The sequence below is a fragment of the Lactuca saligna genome, chromosome 4 (assembly GCF_052625555.1).
Source record: "Lactuca saligna cultivar CGN05327 chromosome 4, ASM5262555v1, whole genome shotgun sequence".
NCBI classification, from domain to species: domain Eukaryota; kingdom Viridiplantae; phylum Streptophyta; class Magnoliopsida; order Asterales; family Asteraceae; genus Lactuca; species Lactuca saligna.
In genome coordinates, this window is record NC_136420.1 from 328,336,108 (window position 1) to 328,357,184 (window position 21,077).

The 21,077-nt window shown below is 32.8% G+C and overlaps 3 protein-coding genes across 4 annotated transcripts; all 3 read left to right on the forward strand.

The window, feature by feature from the left end:
- Window positions 1-164: 164 nt before the first annotated feature.
- LOC145040937 (pescadillo homolog) lies at window positions 165-4,432 on the forward strand. The gene is made up of 12 exons (XM_078988822.1): window positions 165-245; window positions 1,323-1,405; window positions 1,990-2,017; window positions 2,138-2,169; window positions 2,656-2,904; window positions 3,122-3,247; window positions 3,323-3,407; window positions 3,486-3,596; window positions 3,692-3,785; window positions 3,869-3,984; window positions 4,114-4,221; window positions 4,307-4,432. The coding sequence occupies exons 1-12, from the start codon at window positions 165-167 to the stop codon at window positions 4,430-4,432; spliced, it is 1,239 nt and encodes a 412-aa protein (XP_078844948.1).
- A 2,490-nt stretch (window positions 4,433-6,922) lies between these two features.
- Window positions 6,923-12,313, forward strand: LOC145044088 (pescadillo homolog). Of its 2 annotated transcripts, none has more exons than XM_078992896.1 (14): window positions 6,923-7,139; window positions 7,431-7,874; window positions 7,959-8,044; window positions 8,527-8,775; window positions 8,993-9,118; window positions 9,194-9,278; window positions 9,357-9,467; window positions 9,563-9,656; window positions 9,739-9,854; window positions 9,979-10,086; window positions 10,174-10,295; window positions 11,152-11,371; window positions 11,715-11,942; window positions 12,035-12,313. In XM_078992896.1, exons 2-14 carry the CDS (start codon window positions 7,851-7,853, stop codon window positions 12,122-12,124), a joined length of 1,659 nt encoding a protein of 552 aa, XP_078849022.1. In that variant the 5' UTR covers window positions 6,923-7,139; window positions 7,431-7,850; the 3' UTR covers window positions 12,125-12,313. The 2 variants fall into 2 exon arrangements, with proteins under 2 accessions (XP_078849022.1, XP_078849023.1); XM_078992897.1 differs by having other exon boundaries at window positions 7,436-7,874.
- Window positions 12,314-15,746: 3,433 nt separating this feature from the next.
- On the forward strand, window positions 15,747-19,999 carry LOC145040938 (pescadillo homolog). The gene is made up of 12 exons (XM_078988824.1): window positions 15,747-15,827; window positions 16,890-16,972; window positions 17,557-17,584; window positions 17,705-17,736; window positions 18,223-18,471; window positions 18,689-18,814; window positions 18,890-18,974; window positions 19,053-19,163; window positions 19,259-19,352; window positions 19,436-19,551; window positions 19,681-19,788; window positions 19,874-19,999. The coding sequence occupies exons 1-12, from the start codon at window positions 15,747-15,749 to the stop codon at window positions 19,997-19,999; spliced, it is 1,239 nt and encodes a 412-aa protein (XP_078844950.1).
- Window positions 20,000-21,077: the final 1,078 nt, after the last annotated feature.

The window sequence follows — 21,077 nt, forward strand, 5'->3', positions numbered from 1 at the left end:
TGAAACTTATTGCATTTTTTCCTTGCTATCAAAATACATTTTCAGTTGTAAAAGGTGTCCAGAATGAAAGATACGATAATCCGAAACAAGGGATATCGAAGTATAATCCGAAAAAGATTAATTGATATTTATAAGGGATATCTACCCATTTAACCGAATTTAAAATGGGGTCCGAAATTCCGCATTCGGAACCAAATGGTCATTTTGCTAAAAAAGTTATATTTCTTAAAAACAACCAAAAACAGGTTAGAAATATATTTCTTGTTTGTAATCTTATTGATAAAGGGGGTTAATATATATATATATATATATATATATATATATATATATATATATATATATATATATATATATATATATATATATATATATAGGTTCAGGTTTATTTGAGACCATTATAATTTTGTGATACCGTAAGACCAAATCTAAAAATAATTTTAAAATGCAAAATAAATGGAAAAATCCAAAAATTCTTTTTTTAAATTAGATTAGTTAAATATCTATTTTAAGTGGAATAAGGCTTTTAATAGACAATTTGCTACATGTTTCCTTGTTTGGTCTTTATAACCCTGTTGCATGAGGAGTAGAGTGCGGCCAAAGTTTTGGTTATCATGGTGGATTATTGTGAAGGATAAGAATGATGTGGGGGTCGGGTGGAGGGTCCAAATTCATTCATATAATACTAAACGAGTTACTAGATATAAAACGTTAGAAAATAAAAGGGTTGAAACTGATATTTTAAATAGACAAAAAACCAAATTTATACCTAAACATACATACAAAAACAAGTAATTTTTTGGGTTAAATATAAAAAGTTAGAAAATAAAAGGGTTGAAACTGATATTTTAAAAGGTTCAAAATAGAAGGACTTAAAATAACATTTTACGAAATATTGGAATAAAAAATATCATTTTTGAAAGTTAAAAGAAGACAAGGGGTGGAAGTATATTTCTCAAAGTTGAGGGGAGGTAAATATGGTAACACCGACATTACCTTAATGTGGTAGTATAATACCTTTTTAACGTGAAAACCGTAAGATATATAGTTTCACGATCGAAGAACATACGCCTCCCTTTCTTCGTCGCCGAACTTCGGCCACCCACAGCCGCCCTTTCCCTCTCCAGAGAAAGGCTTTCAACTGGCCGAGTCACCTTTCACCGGAGCACCGTACCTCACCGTCTTTCCTAGAAGCAGAGTCGTGACTGCTAGCAGCCACGCCTAAACATTACAGGCCTCCAGTAAGTTTCAAACGAAACTTACTAGTAATTCCCTACACGGAAGAATATCGTTTTTATGTTGCGTTTTTCACTTGTGGTTCGCAGGGGAAGAAGAAGGAAGGGAACGCCGCCAGATACATCACCAGGTCGCAAGCTGTTAAGGACCTGCAAGCTATGCAGTTATCGCGGTCAAAATTTCAATAGCGGTCACATGCCGTTATTTGAGATCGCGGTTATCGCGGTGGTATAGCGGTGATATAGCGTTTTTTTTAATATTACGGATAATTTATAATTTTATATTATATTTATATAGAAGTTATATATATTTGAGTATTAATACTATAAGTTTATATAGAATTAATATCATAAACCTAAAAAGTCATATAAAAACATAACATAATATTCTATTATGGTAATAAGGAAACTACGTAGTGTCAAAGTGTCAAATAGAGATTAATTGTATTGCCCGTATTCAATATTGTATTAGTAGGTCATGGTTGATATAAAGAGTTAACTCCCAAGTCGTAGCCTCATAGGTGTGGTTCGATTTACAAAAAACATTAATGGAGTCCGACCATAGCAGCTCAAGTCGTCGTGAGTACAGAAAAAGATGATGAGAAAGAGAGTTGTCGGTAGACGTAGTTGCTTTGAATGCTTTTAATTATGTTAGTTGTTTGGGCATTTTAAAATGAAAGTGAAGTGAGATCATTAAAACTACTTTTTCATTGACAAAGTAACAAAATGACCCTAAATGTGAATGAAAATGGAATAGCGCCGCTATAGCGGTTATTGAAATAGCGGTAAATAGCGGTGAATAGCGCCGCTAATAGCGGTACCGCGAAATGAAAACGCTAAGTTTAAAATAGCGGTTCCTGACCTCCGCAAAATGCTATAGCGCCGCTATAGCGCGCAATTGATAGCTTAGCCTGCAAGTCAGTCTTTCCGTGTTCAGGTATTAATTTGCTTTGAATCTTGGCGTATGTTGTAGATATATAGATGTGTATATATGAGGTGAGATAAGAAGCACAAAAGCTCATTAATGTTTGAATTTACAATCAACGTAGTTAAATGTATATTCATATTAAGTGTTTTGAATGAGGATGTATAGAGAAGGAAGAATTTGAAGAAGTTTTTGTTGTTAAATGTATTGATTTATCTTCAATGAGCGCTTTTGAGATAAGAGGTGAAAAACCCTAGTTTGGAGTGATGATAAGAAGTCCATAACCCTAATTTGATGTCCTTTACTACCATGATCAAGGGTCTTATTGATTTAAAAAACAAAACATGTAATAATGTGGATTTGAATAGTTACTCTCTTGTGTTGTGTATTTGATAGTTAAATATTTGGTACGTATACAATTCATAAGAGGTTCTATATTTTCAATTGTGTATATATACTCTAATAATCCAAATGTTTTGGTTGTTTTTGATTCAATAGGAAATTATGTATCTTCAAAAAAGTTTTTCCTCGAGACCCAAAGAAAAAAGTGAAGGGAAACCACCATACCTATTATCACATGAAAGATATTTTGGGTCTTAAACATGACCCACTTCTTGTCAAGTTTCGTGAGGCTAGGACATATGAGAAAAAGAAAAAGAAAGCAATGTCTAAGAAGAACAAAGATCTTGTTCAACGTGTGTCAACACACAAGCCTTCTTACACACTTGATAGGCCTATCCTTGAGAGGTTAGTGTCATTATATATCTAACTTATACAACACTTTTTGTTGCATTTTCCTTTTGACTCAATGAGGACATTACTTAATCCGGTATGCTATATACCTATAGTATATAACTATATACCAGTCTTTCTTTTTTACTAAATGCAAAAAGAACGACTTGATAGAAAAGTAAAAAGAAGATTTTCCCAATTAAGTCGTAACTTTTTACAAATTTGACTTCAGGTATCCAACATTCATTGATGCATTAAGAGATTTGGATGATGGACTCACCATGGTGCATCTTTTTGCTGCATTACCTGCTATAGAAAGGGAAAACATTCAAGTAGAAAGAATCCATAGTTGTAGAGGGTATGTGTAATGTGTTCCCATATTCTGAATATCTAATTTTATATCTTAATGGTTTATATGTTTTAATTTCTTTAGGTTGAGTCTTGAGTGGCAAGCATATGTCTCTCGCACACATAAATTGCGAAAGGCTTTCATATCTGTGAAAGGCATATATTACCAGGTATAGAAATCATCACATGTATAAATCAATAAATTTGATGTTATGTAGAATGTAAAATTACCAATTTGCCCCTTTTAGGCAGAGGTTGAAGGGCAAAAAATCACATGGTTGACGCCTCATGCACTACAACAAGTAATGCCTCAAGATGTAGATTACAAGATCATGCTTACATTCTTGGAATTATACGAGGTTTGTGATAATGATCAAGCTTCTACCTTTCTTATGAATATTATATATCTTTTTGTTTTAACTCTTACTTACATATAAATTGATTAAATATGCAGAATCTCTTAGGTTTTGTTAATTTCAAACTCTACAATTCGATTAATTTGAAATATCCACCTATCCTTGATCCTCGACTGAAAGCTTCAGCTTCAGGTATGAATTTTCTATCACATGATAGATTAATTATTACTAGATATCATATATAAGGTATATTAACTTTTTAAAAAATTGTACAGATTTATATGCTTTTTCAAGGTATGTTGAAAATGTTGCTGATGAGAATGAAGATGATGAAGAAACAAGAGCATGTAAAACCCTTTTCAAAGACATGACATTCTTCTTGAGTCGTGAGGTAAATAAAGTCGATGGTTTTTTTTTTTTTTTTTTTTTTTTTTTTTTTTTTTTTTTTTTAAATTGAATAATTGCTTAGCCTTCAAGCTTCTTTCATCTTGTTAAAGTGAGTGTCTATTTTTTTTTACAGGTTCCAAGAGAATCATTGCTTTTTGTGATTACGGCATTTGGTGGTGTGGTTTCATGGGAGGGAGATGGAGCTCCATTTGAGGAATCTAACCAGAGCATTAATTATCAGGTATATTAATATTTTATTATAAAAAAAAATCTTTTATATATTTCTTACTGATTATTAATATTATTCTGATGTTTTATTTTTGTAGATTGTTGATAGGCCAAGTCAAAGTCACCGGTTTATTTCCAGAGATTATATACAGCCACAATGGGTCTTTGATTGCATAAATGCACGAATTATACTACCAACCGAAGACTATATTGTTGGGAAGTAAGTTTCAGTAAACACCCACTTTTTAATATATTAATTTTTGATAGAGTAAATTAAATTTTGAGTAAATTACACGAATAGTCCCTATGGTTTAAGGTAATTTGCACGTTTGGTCCTTAACTTATTTTTTTAACTCGGAAGGTCCCTATTGTTTGTTTTTGTTACACGCTTAGTCCCTGTCTTACCAAAAAAGACTATTTTGCCCCTGATTTTTTAATTTATTTAAATAAACACACTCGCAACCCCACTCCCCTCACCTTACCCTACCTATCCCATTATTTTTCCATATTCAAATAATAGTTTTTTTAGGTAAGACAGGGACCAAGCGCATAACAAAAACAAATAAAAGGGACCAAACGCGTAACAAAAACAAACAGTAGGGACCTTCCGAGTTAAAAAAGTAAATTATGGATCAAATGTGCAAATTACCCCAAACCATAGAGACCATTCGTGTAAATTTTTGTATTCCGGATTTAGCGTTTTTGATTGTATTCCGGAATTAGGATTTTTGTATGTATGTTTCAGAATCCGAAAACCGGGTACGGTATCGGACCAAAATTCCAGACACAGTTCGTTGTATTCCGGACATGATTATCAGATTCCGGACATGATTTTTGGATTCCAGACACGTTCCGGACTAGCAAAAATTAGGATTTTTGATAACAATGTATCATGTAATGTAAATGTATAAGCCTATGTAATCATATTATTGTCTTAACACGATTAAAATTTATAGAAAACCCTATAATACCTATATAATTGCGTAAATTAAACATTTTTAGCGTATAATCTAAAATAAATGCATTTAATTAGAAATAAATTTGAAACTTATTGCATTTTTTCCTTGCTATCAAAATACATTTTCAGTTGTAAAAGGTGTCCAGAATGAAAGATACGATAATCCGAAACAAGGGATATCGAAGTATAATCCGAAAAAGATTAATTGATATTTATAAGGGATATCCACCCATTTAACCGAATTTAAAATGGGGTCCGAAATTCCGCATTCGGAACCAAATGGTCATTTTGCTAAAAAAGTTATATTTCTTAAAAACAACCAAAAACAGGTTAGAAATATATTTCTTGTTTGTAATCTTATTGATAAAGGGGGTTAATATATATATATATATATATATATATATATATATATATATATATATATATAGGTTCAGGTTTATTTGAGACCATTATAATTTTGTGATACCGTAAGACCAAATCTAAAAATAATTTTAAAATGCAAAATAAATGGAAAAATCCAAAATTTCTTTTTTTAAATTAGATTAGTTAAATATCTATTTTAAGTGGAATAAGGCTTTTAATAGACAATTTGCTACACGTTTCCTTGTTTGGTCTTTATAACCCTGTTGCATGAGGAGTAGAGTGCGGCCAAAGTTTTGGTTATCATGGTGGATTATTGTGAAGGATAAGAATGATGTGGGGGTCGGGTGGAGGGTCCAAATTCATTCATATAATACTAAACGAGTTACTAGATATAAAACGTTAGAAAATAAAAGGGTTGAAACTGATATTTTAAATAGACAAAAAACCAAATTTATACCTAAACATACATACAAAAACAAGTAATTTTTTGGGTTAAATATAAAAAGTTAGAAAATAAAAGGGTTGAAACTGATATTTTAAAAGGTTCAAAATAGAAGGACTTAAAATAACATTTTACGAAATATTGGAATAAAAAATATCATTTTTGAAAGTTAAAAGAAGACAAGGGGTGGAAGTATATTTCTCAAAGTTGAGGGGAGGTAAATATGGTAACACCGACATTACCTTAATGTGGTAGTATAATACCTTTTTAACGTGAAAACCGTAAGATATATAGTTTCACGATCGAAGAACATACGCCTCCCTTTCTTCGTCGCCGAACTTCGGCCACCCACAGCCGCCCTTTCCCTCTCCAGAGAAAGGCTTTCAACTGGCCGAGTCACCTTTCACCGGAGCACCGTACCTCACCGTCTTTCCTAGAAGCAGAGTCGTGACTGCTAGCAGCCATGCCTAAACATTACAGGCCTCCAGTAAGTTTCAAACGAAACTTACTAGTAATTCCCTACACGGAAGAATATCGTTTTTATGTTGCGTTTTTCACTTGTGGTTCGCAGGGGAAGAAGAAGGAAGGGAACGCCGCCAGATACATCACCAGGTCGCAAGCTGTTAAGGACCTGCAAGCTATGCAGTTATCGCGGTCAAAATTTCAATAGCGGTCACATGCCGTTATTTGAGATCGCGGTTATCGCGATTTTATGAATTTTTGATTAAAAAAACAAACAACACCTTACTCAAACTCAATAGCCAATAGATTAATCGAGTTTTGAATATCTCATAGGTATTCAACGAAGAGCATTTGTAAAATAAAACCACATTAAGCATCAACATTTGATACCAATCAAATTGTCAACACAACCACCGGGCAAAATATGGAAGTTATGAAATAGTTTAAGGACTGTTTCTGTAACTTATCTCAAAGTTATATGGTGTCGAGTCTTTTGGTTCACTTCTTGCGCTTCTTTCTTGGTGTTCCCTCCGATCGCGCCTTCCGCCAGATCTCCGCCCCATTTTACCAACAATCAAAACCCTCAATTGGAGTCGACACCGCTATATAAACCCTAACGATCTAGAGAGAGAGAGAGAGAGGCGGACAAGGTATCTCCATCACCTTCGCCTTGATCTCCGTCGAAGCGTTTTAAACCTAGTCACAAGTAAGCCAGTTTACGTTCAAGTTTCAGTTCTCATGATTTAAGGTTGATTTTTTTTAGTGAGAATGACGCTAGTTGTTTATATAATATATTCAATCGTGTTAGTCCGATTTCGTATGGTTCAGAACATATGTAGCCTATGGTGAAAACTAGTGAAGAAAAAAGCTCAAACGAAACAAAGGGAAATTTTTTTATTAGTATAATTACGTAAAGTTCTTCATAAGATTACTATCGAGTTCTGATTGTGCCCGGTCGTTTAATCTACTTATGTTTAGTTTACGTGCTTCATTGCAGTTCAGACTTCAAAGGGGGGTGATTGGCTGCTAACTAGATTGGAACTTGAGTTGTTTATTAACAAGAGAGATGACAAGGTTTCATGTCAATGGAAAAGTTGTTGATACTGTTGATTTTTTTTAGTGAGAATGACGCTAGTTGTTTATATAATATATTTCTCAAAGTTGAGGGGTGGTAAATATGGTAACACCGACATTACCTTAATGTGGTAGTATAATACCTTTTTAACGTGAAAACCGTAAGATATATAGTTTCACGATCGAAGAACATACGCCTCCCTTTCTTCGTCGCCGAACTTCGGCCACCCACAGCCGCCCTTTCCCTCTCCAGAGAAAGGATTTCAACCGGCCGAGTCACCTTTCACCGGAGCACCGTACCTCACCGTCTTTCCTAGAAGCAGAGTCGTGACTGCTAGCAGCCATGCCTAAACATTACAGGCCTCCAGTAAGTTTCAAACGAAACTTACAAGTAATTCCCTACACGGATGAATATCGTTTTTATGTTGCGTTTTTCACTTGTGGTTCGCAGGGGAAGAAGAAGGAAGGGAACGCCGCCAGATACATCACCAGGTCGCAAGCTGTTAAGGACCTGCAAGTCAGTCTTTCCGTGTTCAGGTATTAATTTGCTTTGAATCTTGGCGTATGTTGTAGATATATAGATGTGTATATATGAGGTGAGATAAGAAGCACAAAAGCTCATTAATGTTTGAATTTACAATCGACGTAGTTAAATGTATATTCATATTGAGTGTTTTGAATGAGGATGTAGAAGGAAGAATTTGAAGAAGTTTTTGTTGTTAAATGTATTGATTTATCTTCAATGAGCGCTTTTGAGATAAGAGGTGAAAAACCCTAGTTTGGAGTGATGATAAGAAGTCCATAACCCTAATTTGATGTCCTTTACTACCATGATCAAGGGTCTTATTGATTTAAAAAGCAAAACATGTAATAATGTGGATTTGAATAGTTACTCTCTTGTGTTGTGTATTTGATAGTTAAATATTTGGTACGTATACAATTCATAAGAGGTTCTATATTTTCAATTGTGTATATATACTCTAATAATCCAAATGTTTTGGTTGTTTTTGATTCAATAGGAAATTATGTATCTTCAAAAAAGTTTTTCCTCGAGACCCAAAGAAAAAAGTGAAGGGAAACCACCATACCTATTATCACATGAAAGATATTTTGGGTCTTAAACATGACCCACTTCTTGTCAAGTTTCGTGAGGCTAGGACATATGAGAAAAAGAAAAAGAAAGCAATGTCTAAGAAGAACAAAGATCTTGTTGAACGCGTGTCAACACACAAGCCTTCTTACACACTTGATAGGCCTATCCTTGAGAGGTTAGTGTCATTATATATCTAACTTATACAACACTTTTTGTTGCATTTTCCTTTTGACTCAATGAGGACATTACTTAATCCGGTATGCTATATACCTATAGTATATAACTATATACCAGTCTTTCTTTTTTACTAAATGCAAAAAGAACGACTTGATAGAAAAGTAAAAAGAAGATTTTCCCAATTAAGTCGTAACTTTTTACAAATTTGACTTCAGGTATCCAACATTCATTGATGCATTAAGAGATTTGGATGATGGACTCACCATGGTGCATCTTTTTGCTGCATTACCTGCTATAGAAAGGGAAAACATTCAAGTAGAAAGAATCCATAGTTGTAGAGGGTATGTGTAATGTGTTCCCATATTTTGAATATCTAATTTTATATCTTAATGGTTTATATGTTTTAATTTCTTTAGGTTGAGTCTTGAGTGGCAAGCATATGTCTCTCGCACACATAAATTGCGAAAGGCTTTCATATCTGTGAAAGGCATATATTACCAGGTATAGAAATCATCACATGTATAAATCAATAAATTTGATGTTATGTAGAATGTAAAATTACCAATTTGCCCCTTTTAGGCAGAGGTTGAAGGGCAAAAAATCACATGGTTGACGCCTCATGCACTACAACAAGTAATGCCTCAAGATGTAGATTACAAGATCATGCTTACATTCTTGGAATTATACGAGGTTTGTGATAATGATCAAGCTTCTACCTTTCTTATGAATATTATATATCTTTTTGTTTTAACTCTTACTTACATATAAATTGATTAAATATGCAGAATCTCTTAGGTTTTGTTAATTTCAAACTCTACAATTCGATTAATTTGAAATACCCACCTATCCTTGATCCTCGACTGAAAGCTTCAGCTTCAGGTATGAATTTTCTATCACATCATAGAATATAGATTATTACTAGATATCATAAGGTAACTTAACTTTTTAAAAATTTGTACAGATTTATATGCTTTTACAAGGTATGTTGAAAATGTTGCTGATGAGAATGAAGATGATGAAGAAACAAGAGCATGTAAAACCCTTTTCAAAGACATGACATTCTTCTTGAGTCGTGAGGTAAATAAAGTCGATATTTTTTTTTTGTTTTTTTTGTTTGTTTTTTTTTTTTTTTAAATTGAATAATTGCTTAGCCTTCAAGCTTCTTTCATCGTGTTAAAGTGAGTGTCGATTTTTTTTACAGGTTCCAAGAGAATCATTGCTTTTTGTGATTACGGCATTTGGTGGTGTGGTTTCATGGGAGGGAGATGGAGCTCCATTTGAGGAATCTAACCAGAGCATTAATTATCAGGTATTTTATTATTTTATTATAAAAAAAAAATTCTTTTATATATTTCTTACTAATTATTAGTATTATTCTGATGTTTTATTTTTGTAGATTGTTGATAGGCCAAGTCAAAGTCACCGGTTTATTTCCAGAGATTATATACAGCCACAATGGGTCTTTGATTGCATAAATGCACGAATTATACTACCAACCGAAGACTATATTGTTGGGAAGTAAGTTTCAGTAAACACCCACCTTTTAATATATTAATTTTTAATAGAGTAAATTACATTTTTGGTCCCTAAGTATAGCTGATTTTTATAAAGTTGGTCCTCAAAAGTTTTTTTATCACAATTTTATACCTTATTTGAGGTTCTTATAATGTTTTTGGTCCCTTTTCACATAAAATGACCATCTTTGGTCCCAGATTATGGCTGGTTTTTGCAATTTTGGTGCCAAAAAGCGTTCTTTTACATTTTTGGTCCCAAAAAGTGTTCTTTAACAATTCTAATCCTTATTTGAGATTCGTGTAATGTTTTTGTTCCTTGTTCAAAGTAAGATGACTATTTTCGGTCCCAGAGTAGAGTATATCTGATTTTTGCAAATAAGGTCCCAAATATTTTCTTATACATTTTTGGTCTTTTTTTCCTAGTAAAATGATTATCTTCGATCCCGGACTATAGCTGATTTTCGCAATCCTTGTCCCAAAAAGTGTTATTTTACAAATTTAGTCCTTATTTGAAGCTCTTGAAACATTTTTGTTCCTTGTTCAAAGTAAAACAGACATTCTTGGTCCTTGAGTAAAGCTGATTTTTGCAATTTGGTCCCAAAAAGTTTTCTTTCAGTTTTGGTTCTTATTTTAGATTCTTGTAACATTTTTGGTCTATGTTCCATGTAAAATGATTATTTTTGGCCTCAATATAGCTGATTTTTGCAATTTTGGTCCTAGAAGTATAATCATTTTACTTGGAACCTAGACCAAAAAATATTACAAAAAACTCAAATAAGGACTAAAATTTAAATAAAAAACAATACCCAGGGACCAAAAGATGATAATAGTTCTTAACATTGTCATTGTGTGTAAATCAGGGTTCTTCCACCACATTTGTCTCCATTTGTTGATAATGAAGCAGAAGGACATGAACCCGAGTATGCAGAGACCATTAAAAGGCATCAAGCTGCTGCTAGAAAAGAGATCCTCCCAATGCCAGGTGGCGAACAAGATGATCTTGATAATGCCCAAAATCTACTTGCTGAAGGCATCATCGATCGCACTAAAGCCAAAGAAGCTGCTGAAAGAAAAAGAAAGGTTCCTTTCCTCCTGCTTTACAAATTTACATTTTTGGTCCTTGTGCTTTGGTCATCCTCTCGGATTTGGTCCCCAAAAGAATCTTTCTTTCTTCTTGCTCCCTGTGTGATAACGCCTTACATTCCAATGATTGAATGAATAATTAATGATAAATTTTGGTATCTTTTCTTGATCGGCAAATGACCATTATGCCCTTGCATCCCAGAAAACTTATTTACGATATTCATTATATTTAGTGTGCTTAACCCCCGATAAACCCATTAAGTAAGAAAAGAAACAGCTCCTTAGTCTATGAGTTGGATGGTGCTGTGTGAAATGACGATTTTACCCCTTGGGGATGCAGATGGCGATGCTTCAAGAGGAGTATCATCATGAACTAAAAAAGGAACTGGAAGGGACAACACAACACACACCCGCTACAGCTGAAGAGGGCAAGAAGAAGAAAAAGAACGTTGATGATGAAGAAACGGAAGATGATGATCAAAATCTGCAGCAGTTTGCTGATGATAATGACAACATGTCAAAGGTTACCATGTCACGTAAAAAGAGGAGACTTTATGAAGCCATGAAGGTTAGTTTCAATTGTATATATCTCTTTTTTTTTTTAAATCAAGAAGCCCATCATATGTTTTGTTTATTTAATTTGTGTTTCTTTGTGTCCAGATTTCGCAAGAAAGGAAAAAGGCAAGTGTGGATACTCTCAAGACAAGGAAGAAAAATATTCAAAACTCCAAGAAAACATCATCTCACTGAAGCTGATTTAGAGATTCAAGGTCCTTAATTCCCTGCGTTTTTATAATCAAAGCAATGAATTAAATTTTGTAGGTATTGGCTTTTTTTTACATGTTTTTATAACGGTGGATTTTTTTTTTTCTCAAAATTTGGTTTGTTTCTGGATCTGATGATATTCTTACTAAATCACATATGGTATGACTTTGAATTTGTTCTCTGTGAGTATTAATTTGTGTGTATGTTTTTCCCATATTATGTTTAACATCTTAGAAAAACTTACGATTTTAAAAGAATGTGAACCCATGTGATATTATGATTATTTTCTTCACATAACTATTTCCAATAGTATATGGGAGCTCTTATACCGTTGGAGTGAAATGTTTTTTGGTTAAGAATATCAACCACTTAATTTAGGCTATTGTTAAACCTCTCCTTTTCTTTTCTTCCTTTCTATGTTTGTCATTGCCATATCATTTTCACTCTCATTGCTTTCTTTCAACCTATATTATATTCGTTTTTCATCTTTCATTCTTTTTAATACAAATAATAAAAGTAAGTGTTAAGATAATTGCATTATTTCTTTAAATTAAAAAAATACAATAAAAAGTACGACAATGGTGAAAAAAGAGTATAACATAGATTGTAAATTTGATTGAAAATTGAGTGGAGATGATGTGATGCTGATGAGGGCATAGAAAGGAAAAAGAAAATAAAAATAGTGGTATAACAATAGTTTAAGTGGTTGATGTTATGAAAGATTGGTTATGCTTCTATCAGGAAAAATATGAAGGGGTTGAAGAAAACATACGGGGTTGAATTGAATGAATGAAAGCATATCATATTGTGCGATATGTATGGTTGTGGTGAAGATTCAAGAGAAAATAGATTATCAGAGGTGGAAGTGGGTGCGAGTATGGTTGTGGTTATGGTTGTGTTAGGAAGATGAGGTCGGCTACATGATGATAGCGGCGTTGTGAAAATTGAGGGACTTTGAAAATTCATTTTAGAGGTTAATAAGAGAGAAAATAAGAGAGTGTTGGCTGGGTGGTCTGAAAAAAATATATTAAAGTTTATGGGTATTATAAGAGGTATTATGTTTTCTTTTCAAAAAGTAAAAGAGGAAAAAAAAATGCAACGTTGTTCCACCCGGTGCAGTGGAAGAGCTTCAACATATGATTTGGAGGCCGAAAATATAATATGTATAAAAATCGGTGATCAAGGGGAACCACCGCCAAAATTTTATATTTTTCGGTCTAATATGTATAAAATGAAAATATAAGGGGCTATTTGTAACAAAAAAAATCAGGAGAAGGGGCCACAGCCCTCCTCGCCCTAATAAAGCTCCGCCCATGACCCGGTGGAGCTCTTGAGTATGGTCACCATCCTAGCCTATGTGGTGTTCCCGTCGGAACTAATTCTACATGTCGGGTGTGGTCCTTTAATAACACAAAACCTTATATTTTATATTTCACTTAATGTTTTTATAAGCTTAATGTTTGATGCAGTTAAGTCATTTTATTTAACAATGTTCCATTTTATTCCCTTATTTTATTTAACGTTTAAAGTTTTATTATTTTTCATTAATTAGTTTTTATCATTTAAATCTCCGATGTTAAATATTAAATTCGTAATGATCATATGATAATTTTAATGTCTTTTATTGTATAAGTAGAAGTATAATAATTTTATCATCTTTTAGAAAAAAGATCCAATATATTTATCTTTTTCAGTTTTGTTTGTTTGTGCTATTTTATGGTTATAAAAGAAGAGGTTGATGATGTTATGGTGTGTCGAAACATTTAACAACATGTATCGTAATCGATGCATTTAACAACAACGTCGCTCTACACCATGTATCGTAATCGATTTGTCACTCATGTCTGACAACATCAAAACAATTATTTTAATTCAATTTAGTCCTTTTTTTATTCAATTACATCTTCATGTTTCGAATTGGAGTTTCCTTATTTTTGTCACCCTTCAAAGTAATCGTGTTTTTTTTTTGTTACTGTTTTTTAATTAGGAAACCTTGATTCATACTCCAATGATGGACCAAATAAAAAGGTTGGTGTTATCTATGATGTTATTAACGATCTCAATAAGCCATATATTCATTCAATATGCCATTTTTTTAATTAGGGGAACCAACAATTTCTTGGGAAATGTCACTAAGATCCAAATCTACAAAATTAAAATGACAAACAACTTACTAAGTTAACAAGATTACAATACTTGTTGTTTAAAACCTCTTATTAAACATAATGTACATACCTTAAATGCAAAGACAAATCCCTATAGAGTATATGTGTGTCTACTGCCGATTCTTTGCGCATTTGGGTTCAAATAGTCCTCAATCTTATCAAACACAACACGCATCTATTTGTAAGTGAACTCCATATCAATCTTCCCCATTGGTACATATGTCAAAAAATTACACTTAATAAGTATATATATTATTTTAATATAATGTAGGTAAAAAAAACTATATACCTGTTAAAAACTCTTATAAATTAGAGATGTGTGTCATACGTTCATTAGCAATTGGCTGTCAAAGGTATTTCTCAAAAAATCCTTGCTCTAGCATATACAACAGGGAGACTCTCACCACATCTTCATTACTTAATTGACGAAGTAAGTTATTGAACACGTGCGTAAGGCCAACCACACTCACCAAATGTGAAAGCGGCACAAATGGAAACATATGTTCTTTGAATTCTGCAAAACCAGAAGTTGGACGAAAATAATCCCGGAACTACAAGCCGGTAACCAAGTAGAATGCGTTCCTGTCTAAGTAAACTCAATAACCTCGAACCAGAAATAGAAGCTTTTCTAGGTCAACTGGATCAAAAGTAGTAACTTCGTTACACATAAGATAACAGCATAGTAAATGGTGACATTAGACACCTATCAACATGTTCACGTAATCAACAAAACATGATTGCTTAAACATCGCCCCACAAACTCGTCGGCTTTGTAAGCGCGCCATGATTTTGCGCCCAAGTTTAGGTATGCACGTTCTAGCAACAACCGCTTCGTATGTTATATCGTGTTGCAATCAAAAGAATTATTAATTAGGGATATTTGTATGTATGTTCCTGAGCGGAAATAGGGTTTTAATTGTATTCCGGAATTAGCGTTTTTGATTGTATTCCGGAATTAGGATTTTTGTATGTATGTTTCGGAATCCGAAAACCGGGTACGGTATTGGACTAAAATTCCAGACACAGTTCGTTGTATTCCGGACATGATTATCAGATTCCGGACATGATTTTTGGATTCGAGACACGTTCCGGACTAGCAAAAATTAGGATTTTTGATAACAATGTATCATGTAATGTAAATGTATAAGCCTATGTAATCATATTATTGTCTTAACACGATTAAAATTTATAGAAAACCCTATAATACCTATATAATTGCGTAAACTAAACATTTTTAGCGTATAATCTAAAATAAATGCATTTAATTAGAAATAAATTTGAAACTTATTGCATTTTTTCCTTGCTATCAAAATACATTTTCAGTTGTAAAAGGTGTCCAGAATGAAAGATACGATAATCCGAAACAAGGGATATCGAAGTATAATCCGAAAAAGATTAATTGATATTTATAAGGGATATCTACCCATTTAACCGAATTTAAAATGGGGTCCGAAATTCCGCATTCGGAACCAAATGGTCATTTTGCTAAAAAAGTTATATTTCTTAAAAACAACCAAAAACAGGTTAGAAATATATTTCTTGTTTGTAATCTTATTGATAAAGGGGGTTAATATATATATATATATATATATATATATATATATATATATATATATATATATATATATATATATAGGTTCAGGTTTATTTGAGACCATTATAATTTTGTGATACCGTAAGACCAAATCTAAAAATAATTTTAAAATGCAAAATAAATGGAAAAATCCAAAAATTCTTTTTTTAAATTAGATTAGTTAAATATCTATTTTAAGTGGAATAAGGCTTTTAATAGACAATTTGCTACATGTTTCCTTGTTTGGTCTTTATAACCCTGTTGCATGAGGAGTAGAGTGCGGCCAAAGTTTTGGTTATCATGGTGGATTATTGTGAAGGATAAGAATGATGTGGGGGTCGGGTGGAGGGTCCAAATTCATTCATATAATACTAAACGAGTTACTAGATATAAAACGTTAGAAAATAAAAGGGTTGAAACTGATATTTTAAATAGACAAAAAACCAAATTTATACCCTAAACATACATACAAAAACAAGTAATTTTTTGGGTTAAATATAAAAAGTTAGAAAATAAAAGGGTTGAAACTGATATTTTAAAAGGTTCAAAATAGAAGGACTTAAAATAACATTTTACGAAATATTGGAATAAAAAATATCATTTTTGAAAGTTAAAAGAAGACAAGGGGTGGAAGTATATTTCTCAAAGTTGAGGGGAGGTAAATATGGTAACACCGACATTACCTTAATGTGGTAGTATAATACCTTTTTAACGTGAAAACCGTAAGATATATAGTTTCACGATCGAAGAACATACGCCTCCCTTTCTTCGTCGCCGAACTTCGGCCACCCACAGCCGCCCTTTCCCTCTCCAGAGAAAGGCTTTCAACTGGCCGAGTCACCTTTCACCGGAGCACCGTACCTCACCGTCTTTCCTAGAAGCAGAGTCGTGACTGCTAGCAGCCACGCCTAAACATTACAGGCCTCCAGTAAGTTTCAAACGAAACTTACTAGTAATTCCCTACACGGAAGAATATCGTTTTTATGTTGCGTTTTTCACTTGTGGTTCGCAGGGGAAGAAGAAGGAAGGGAACGCCGCCAGATACATCACCAGGTCGCAAGCTGTTAAGGACCTGCAAGCTATGCAGTTATCGCGGTCAAAATTTCAATAGCGGTCACATGCCGTTATTTGAGATCGCGGTTATCGCGGTGGTATAGCGGTGATATAGCGTTTTTTTTAATATTACGGATAATTTATAATTTTATATTATATTTATATAGAAGTTATATATATTTGAGTATTAATACTATAAGTTTATATAGAATTAATATCATAAACCTAAAAAGTCATATAAAAACATAACATAATATTCTATTATGGTAATAAGGAAACTACGTAGTGTCAAAGTGTCAAATAGAGATTAATTGTATTGCCCGTATTCAATATTGTATTAGTAGGTCATGGTTGATATAAAGAGTTAACTCCCAAGTCGTAGCCTCATAGGTGTGGTTCGATTTACAAAAAACATTAATGGAGTCCGACCATAGCAGCTCAAGTCGTCGTGAGTACAGAAAAAGATGATGAGAAAGAGAGTTGTCGGTAGACGTAGTTGCTTTGAATGCTTTTAATTATGTTAGTTGTTTGGGCATTTTAAAATGAAAGTGAAGTGAGATCATTAAAACTACTTTTTCATTGACAAAGTAACAAAATGACCCTAAATGTGAATGAAAATGGAATAGCGCCGCTATAGCGGTTATTGAAATAGCGGTAAATAGCGGTGAATAGCGCCGCTAATAGCGGTACCGCGAAATGAAAACGCTAAGTTGAAAATAGCGGTTCCTGACCTCCGCAAAATGCTATAGCGCCGCTATAGCGCGCAATTGATAGCTTAGCCTGCAAGTCAGTCTTTCCGTGTTCAGGTATTAATTTGCTTTGAATCTTGGCGTATGTTGTAGATATATATATGTGTATATATGAGGTGAGATAAGAAGCACAAAAGCTCATTAATGTTTGAATTTACAATCAACGTAGTTAAATGTATATTCATATTAAGTGTTTTGAATGAGGATGTATAGAGAAGGAAGAATTTGAAGAAGTTTTTGTTGTTAAATGTATTGATTTATCTTCAATGAGCGCTTTTGAGATAAGAGGTGAAAAACCCTAGTTTGGAGTGATGATAAGAAGTCCATAACCCTAATTTGATGTCCTTTACTACCATGATCAAGGGTCTTATTGATTTAAAAAACAAAACATGTAATAATGTGGATTTGAATAGTTACTCTCTTGTGTTGTGTATTTGATAGTTAAATATTTGGTACGTATACAATTCATAAGAGGTTCTATATTTTCAATTGTGTATATATACTCTAATAATCCAAATGTTTTGGTTGTTTTTGATTCAATAGGAAATTATGTATCTTCAAAAAAGTTTTTCCTCGAGACCCAAAGAAAAAAGTGAAGGGAAACCACCATACCTATTATCACATGAAAGATATTTTGGGTCTTAAACATGACCCACTTCTTGTCAAGTTTCGTGAGGCTAGGACATATGAGAAAAAGAAAAAGAAAGCAATGTCTAAGAAGAACAAAGATCTTGTTCAACGTGTGTCAACACACAAGCCTTCTTACACACTTGATAGGCCTATCCTTGAGAGGTTAGTGTCATTATATATCTAACTTATACAACACTTTTTGTTGCATTTTCCTTTTGACTCAATGAGGACATTACTTAATCCGGTATGCTATATACCTATAGTATATAACTATATACCAGTCTTTCTTTTTTACTAAATGCAAAAAGAACGACTTGATAGAAAAGTAAAAAGAAGATTTTCCCAATTAAGTCGTAACTTTTTACAAATTTGACTTCAGGTATCCAACATTCATTGATGCATTAAGAGATTTGGATGATGGACTCACCATGGTGCATCTTTTTGCTGCATTACCTGCTATAGAAAGGGAAAACATTCAAGTAGAAAGAATCCATAGTTGTAGAGGGTATGTGTAATGTGTTCCCATATTCTGAATATCTAATTTTATATCTTAATGGTTTATATGTTTTAATTTCTTTAGGTTGAGTCTTGAGTGGCAAGCATATGTCTCTCGCACACATAAATTGCGAAAGGCTTTCATATCTGTGAAAGGCATATATTACCAGGTATAGAAATCATCACATGTATAAATCAATAAATTTGATGTTATGTAGAATGTAAAATTACCAATTTGCCCCTTTTAGGCAGAGGTTGAAGGGCAAAAAATCACATGGTTGACGCCTCATGCACTACAACAAGTAATGCCTCAAGATGTAGATTACAAGATCATGCTTACATTCTTGGAATTATACGAGGTTTGTGATAATGATCAAGCTTCTACCTTTCTTATGAATATTATATATCTTTTTGTTTTAACTCTTACTTACATATAAATTGATTAAATATGCAGAATCTCTTAGGTTTTGTTAATTTCAAACTCTACAATTCGATTAATTTGAAATATCCACCTATCCTTGATCCTCGACTGAAAGCTTCAGCTTCAGGTATGAATTTTCTATCACATGATAGATTAATTATTACTAGATATCATATATAAGGTATATTAACTTTTTAAAAAATTGTACAGATTTATATGCTTTTTCAAGGTATGTTGAAAATGTTGCTGATGAGAATGAAGATGATGAAGAAACAAGAGCATGTAAAACCCTTTTCAAAGACATGACATTCTTCTTGAGTCGTGAGGTAAATAAAGTCGATGGTTTTTTTTTTTTTTTTTTTTTTTTTTTTTTTTTTTTTTTTTTAAATTGAATAATTGCTTAGCCTTCAAGCTTCTTTCATCTTGTTAAAGTGAGTGTCTATTTTTTTTTACAGGTTCCAAGAGAATCATTGCTTTTTGTGATTACGGCATTTGGTGGTGTGGTTTCATGGGAGGGAGATGGAGCTCCATTTGAGGAATCTAACCAGAGCATTAATTATCAGGTATATTAATATTTTATTATAAAAAAAAATCTTTTATATATTTCTTACTGATTATTAATATTATTCTGATGTTTTATTTTTGTAGATTGTTGATAGGCCAAGTCAAAGTCACCGGTTTATTTCCAGAGATTATATACAGCCACAATGGGTCTTTGATTGCATAAATGCACGAATTATACTACCAACCGAAGACTATATTGTTGGGAAGTAAGTTTCAGTAAACACCCACTTTTTAATATATTAATTTTTGATAGAGTAAATTAAATTTTGAGTAAATTACACGAATAGTCCCTATGGTTTAAGGTAATTTGCACGTTTGGTCCTTAACTTATTTTTTTAACTCGGAAGGTCCCTATTGTTTGTTTTTGTTACACGCTTAGTCCCTGTCTTACCAAAAAAGACTATTTTGCCCCTGATTTTTTAATTTATTTAAATAAACACACTCGCAACCCCACTCCCCTCACCTTACCCTACCTATCCCATTATTTTTCCATATTCAAATAATAGTTTTTTTAGGTAAGACAGGGACCAAGCGCATAACAAAAACAAATAAAAGGGACCAAACGCGTAACAAAAACAAACAGTAGGGACCTTCCGAGTTAAAAAAGTAAATTATGGATCAAATGTGCAAATTACCCCAAACCATAGAGACCATTCGTGTAAATTTTTGTATTCCGGATTTAGCGTTTTTGATTGTATTCCGGAATTAGGATTTTTGTATGTATGTTTCAGAATCCGAAAACCGGGTACGGTATCGGACCAAAATTCCAGACACAGTTCGTTGTATTCCGGACATGATTATCAGATTCCGGACATGATTTTTGGATTCCAGACACGTTCCGGACTAGCAAAAATTAGGATTTTTGATAACAATGTATCATGTAATGTAAATGTATAAGCCTATGTAATCATATTATTGTCTTAACACGATTAAAATTTATAGAAAACCCTATAATACCTATATAATTGCGTAAATTAAACATTTTTAGCGTATAATCTAAAATAAATGCATTTAATTAGAAATAAATTTGAAACTTATTGCATTTTTTCCTTGCTATCAAAATACATTTTCAGTTGTAAAAGGTGTCCAGAATGAAAGATACGATAATCCGAAACAAGGGATATCGAAGTATAATCCGAAAAAGATTAATTGATATTTATAAGGGATATCCACCCATTTAACCGAATTTAAAATGGGGTCCGAAATTCCGCATTCGGAACCAAATGGTCATTTTGCTAAAAAAGTTATATTTCTTAAAAACAACCAAAAACAGGTTAGAAATATATTT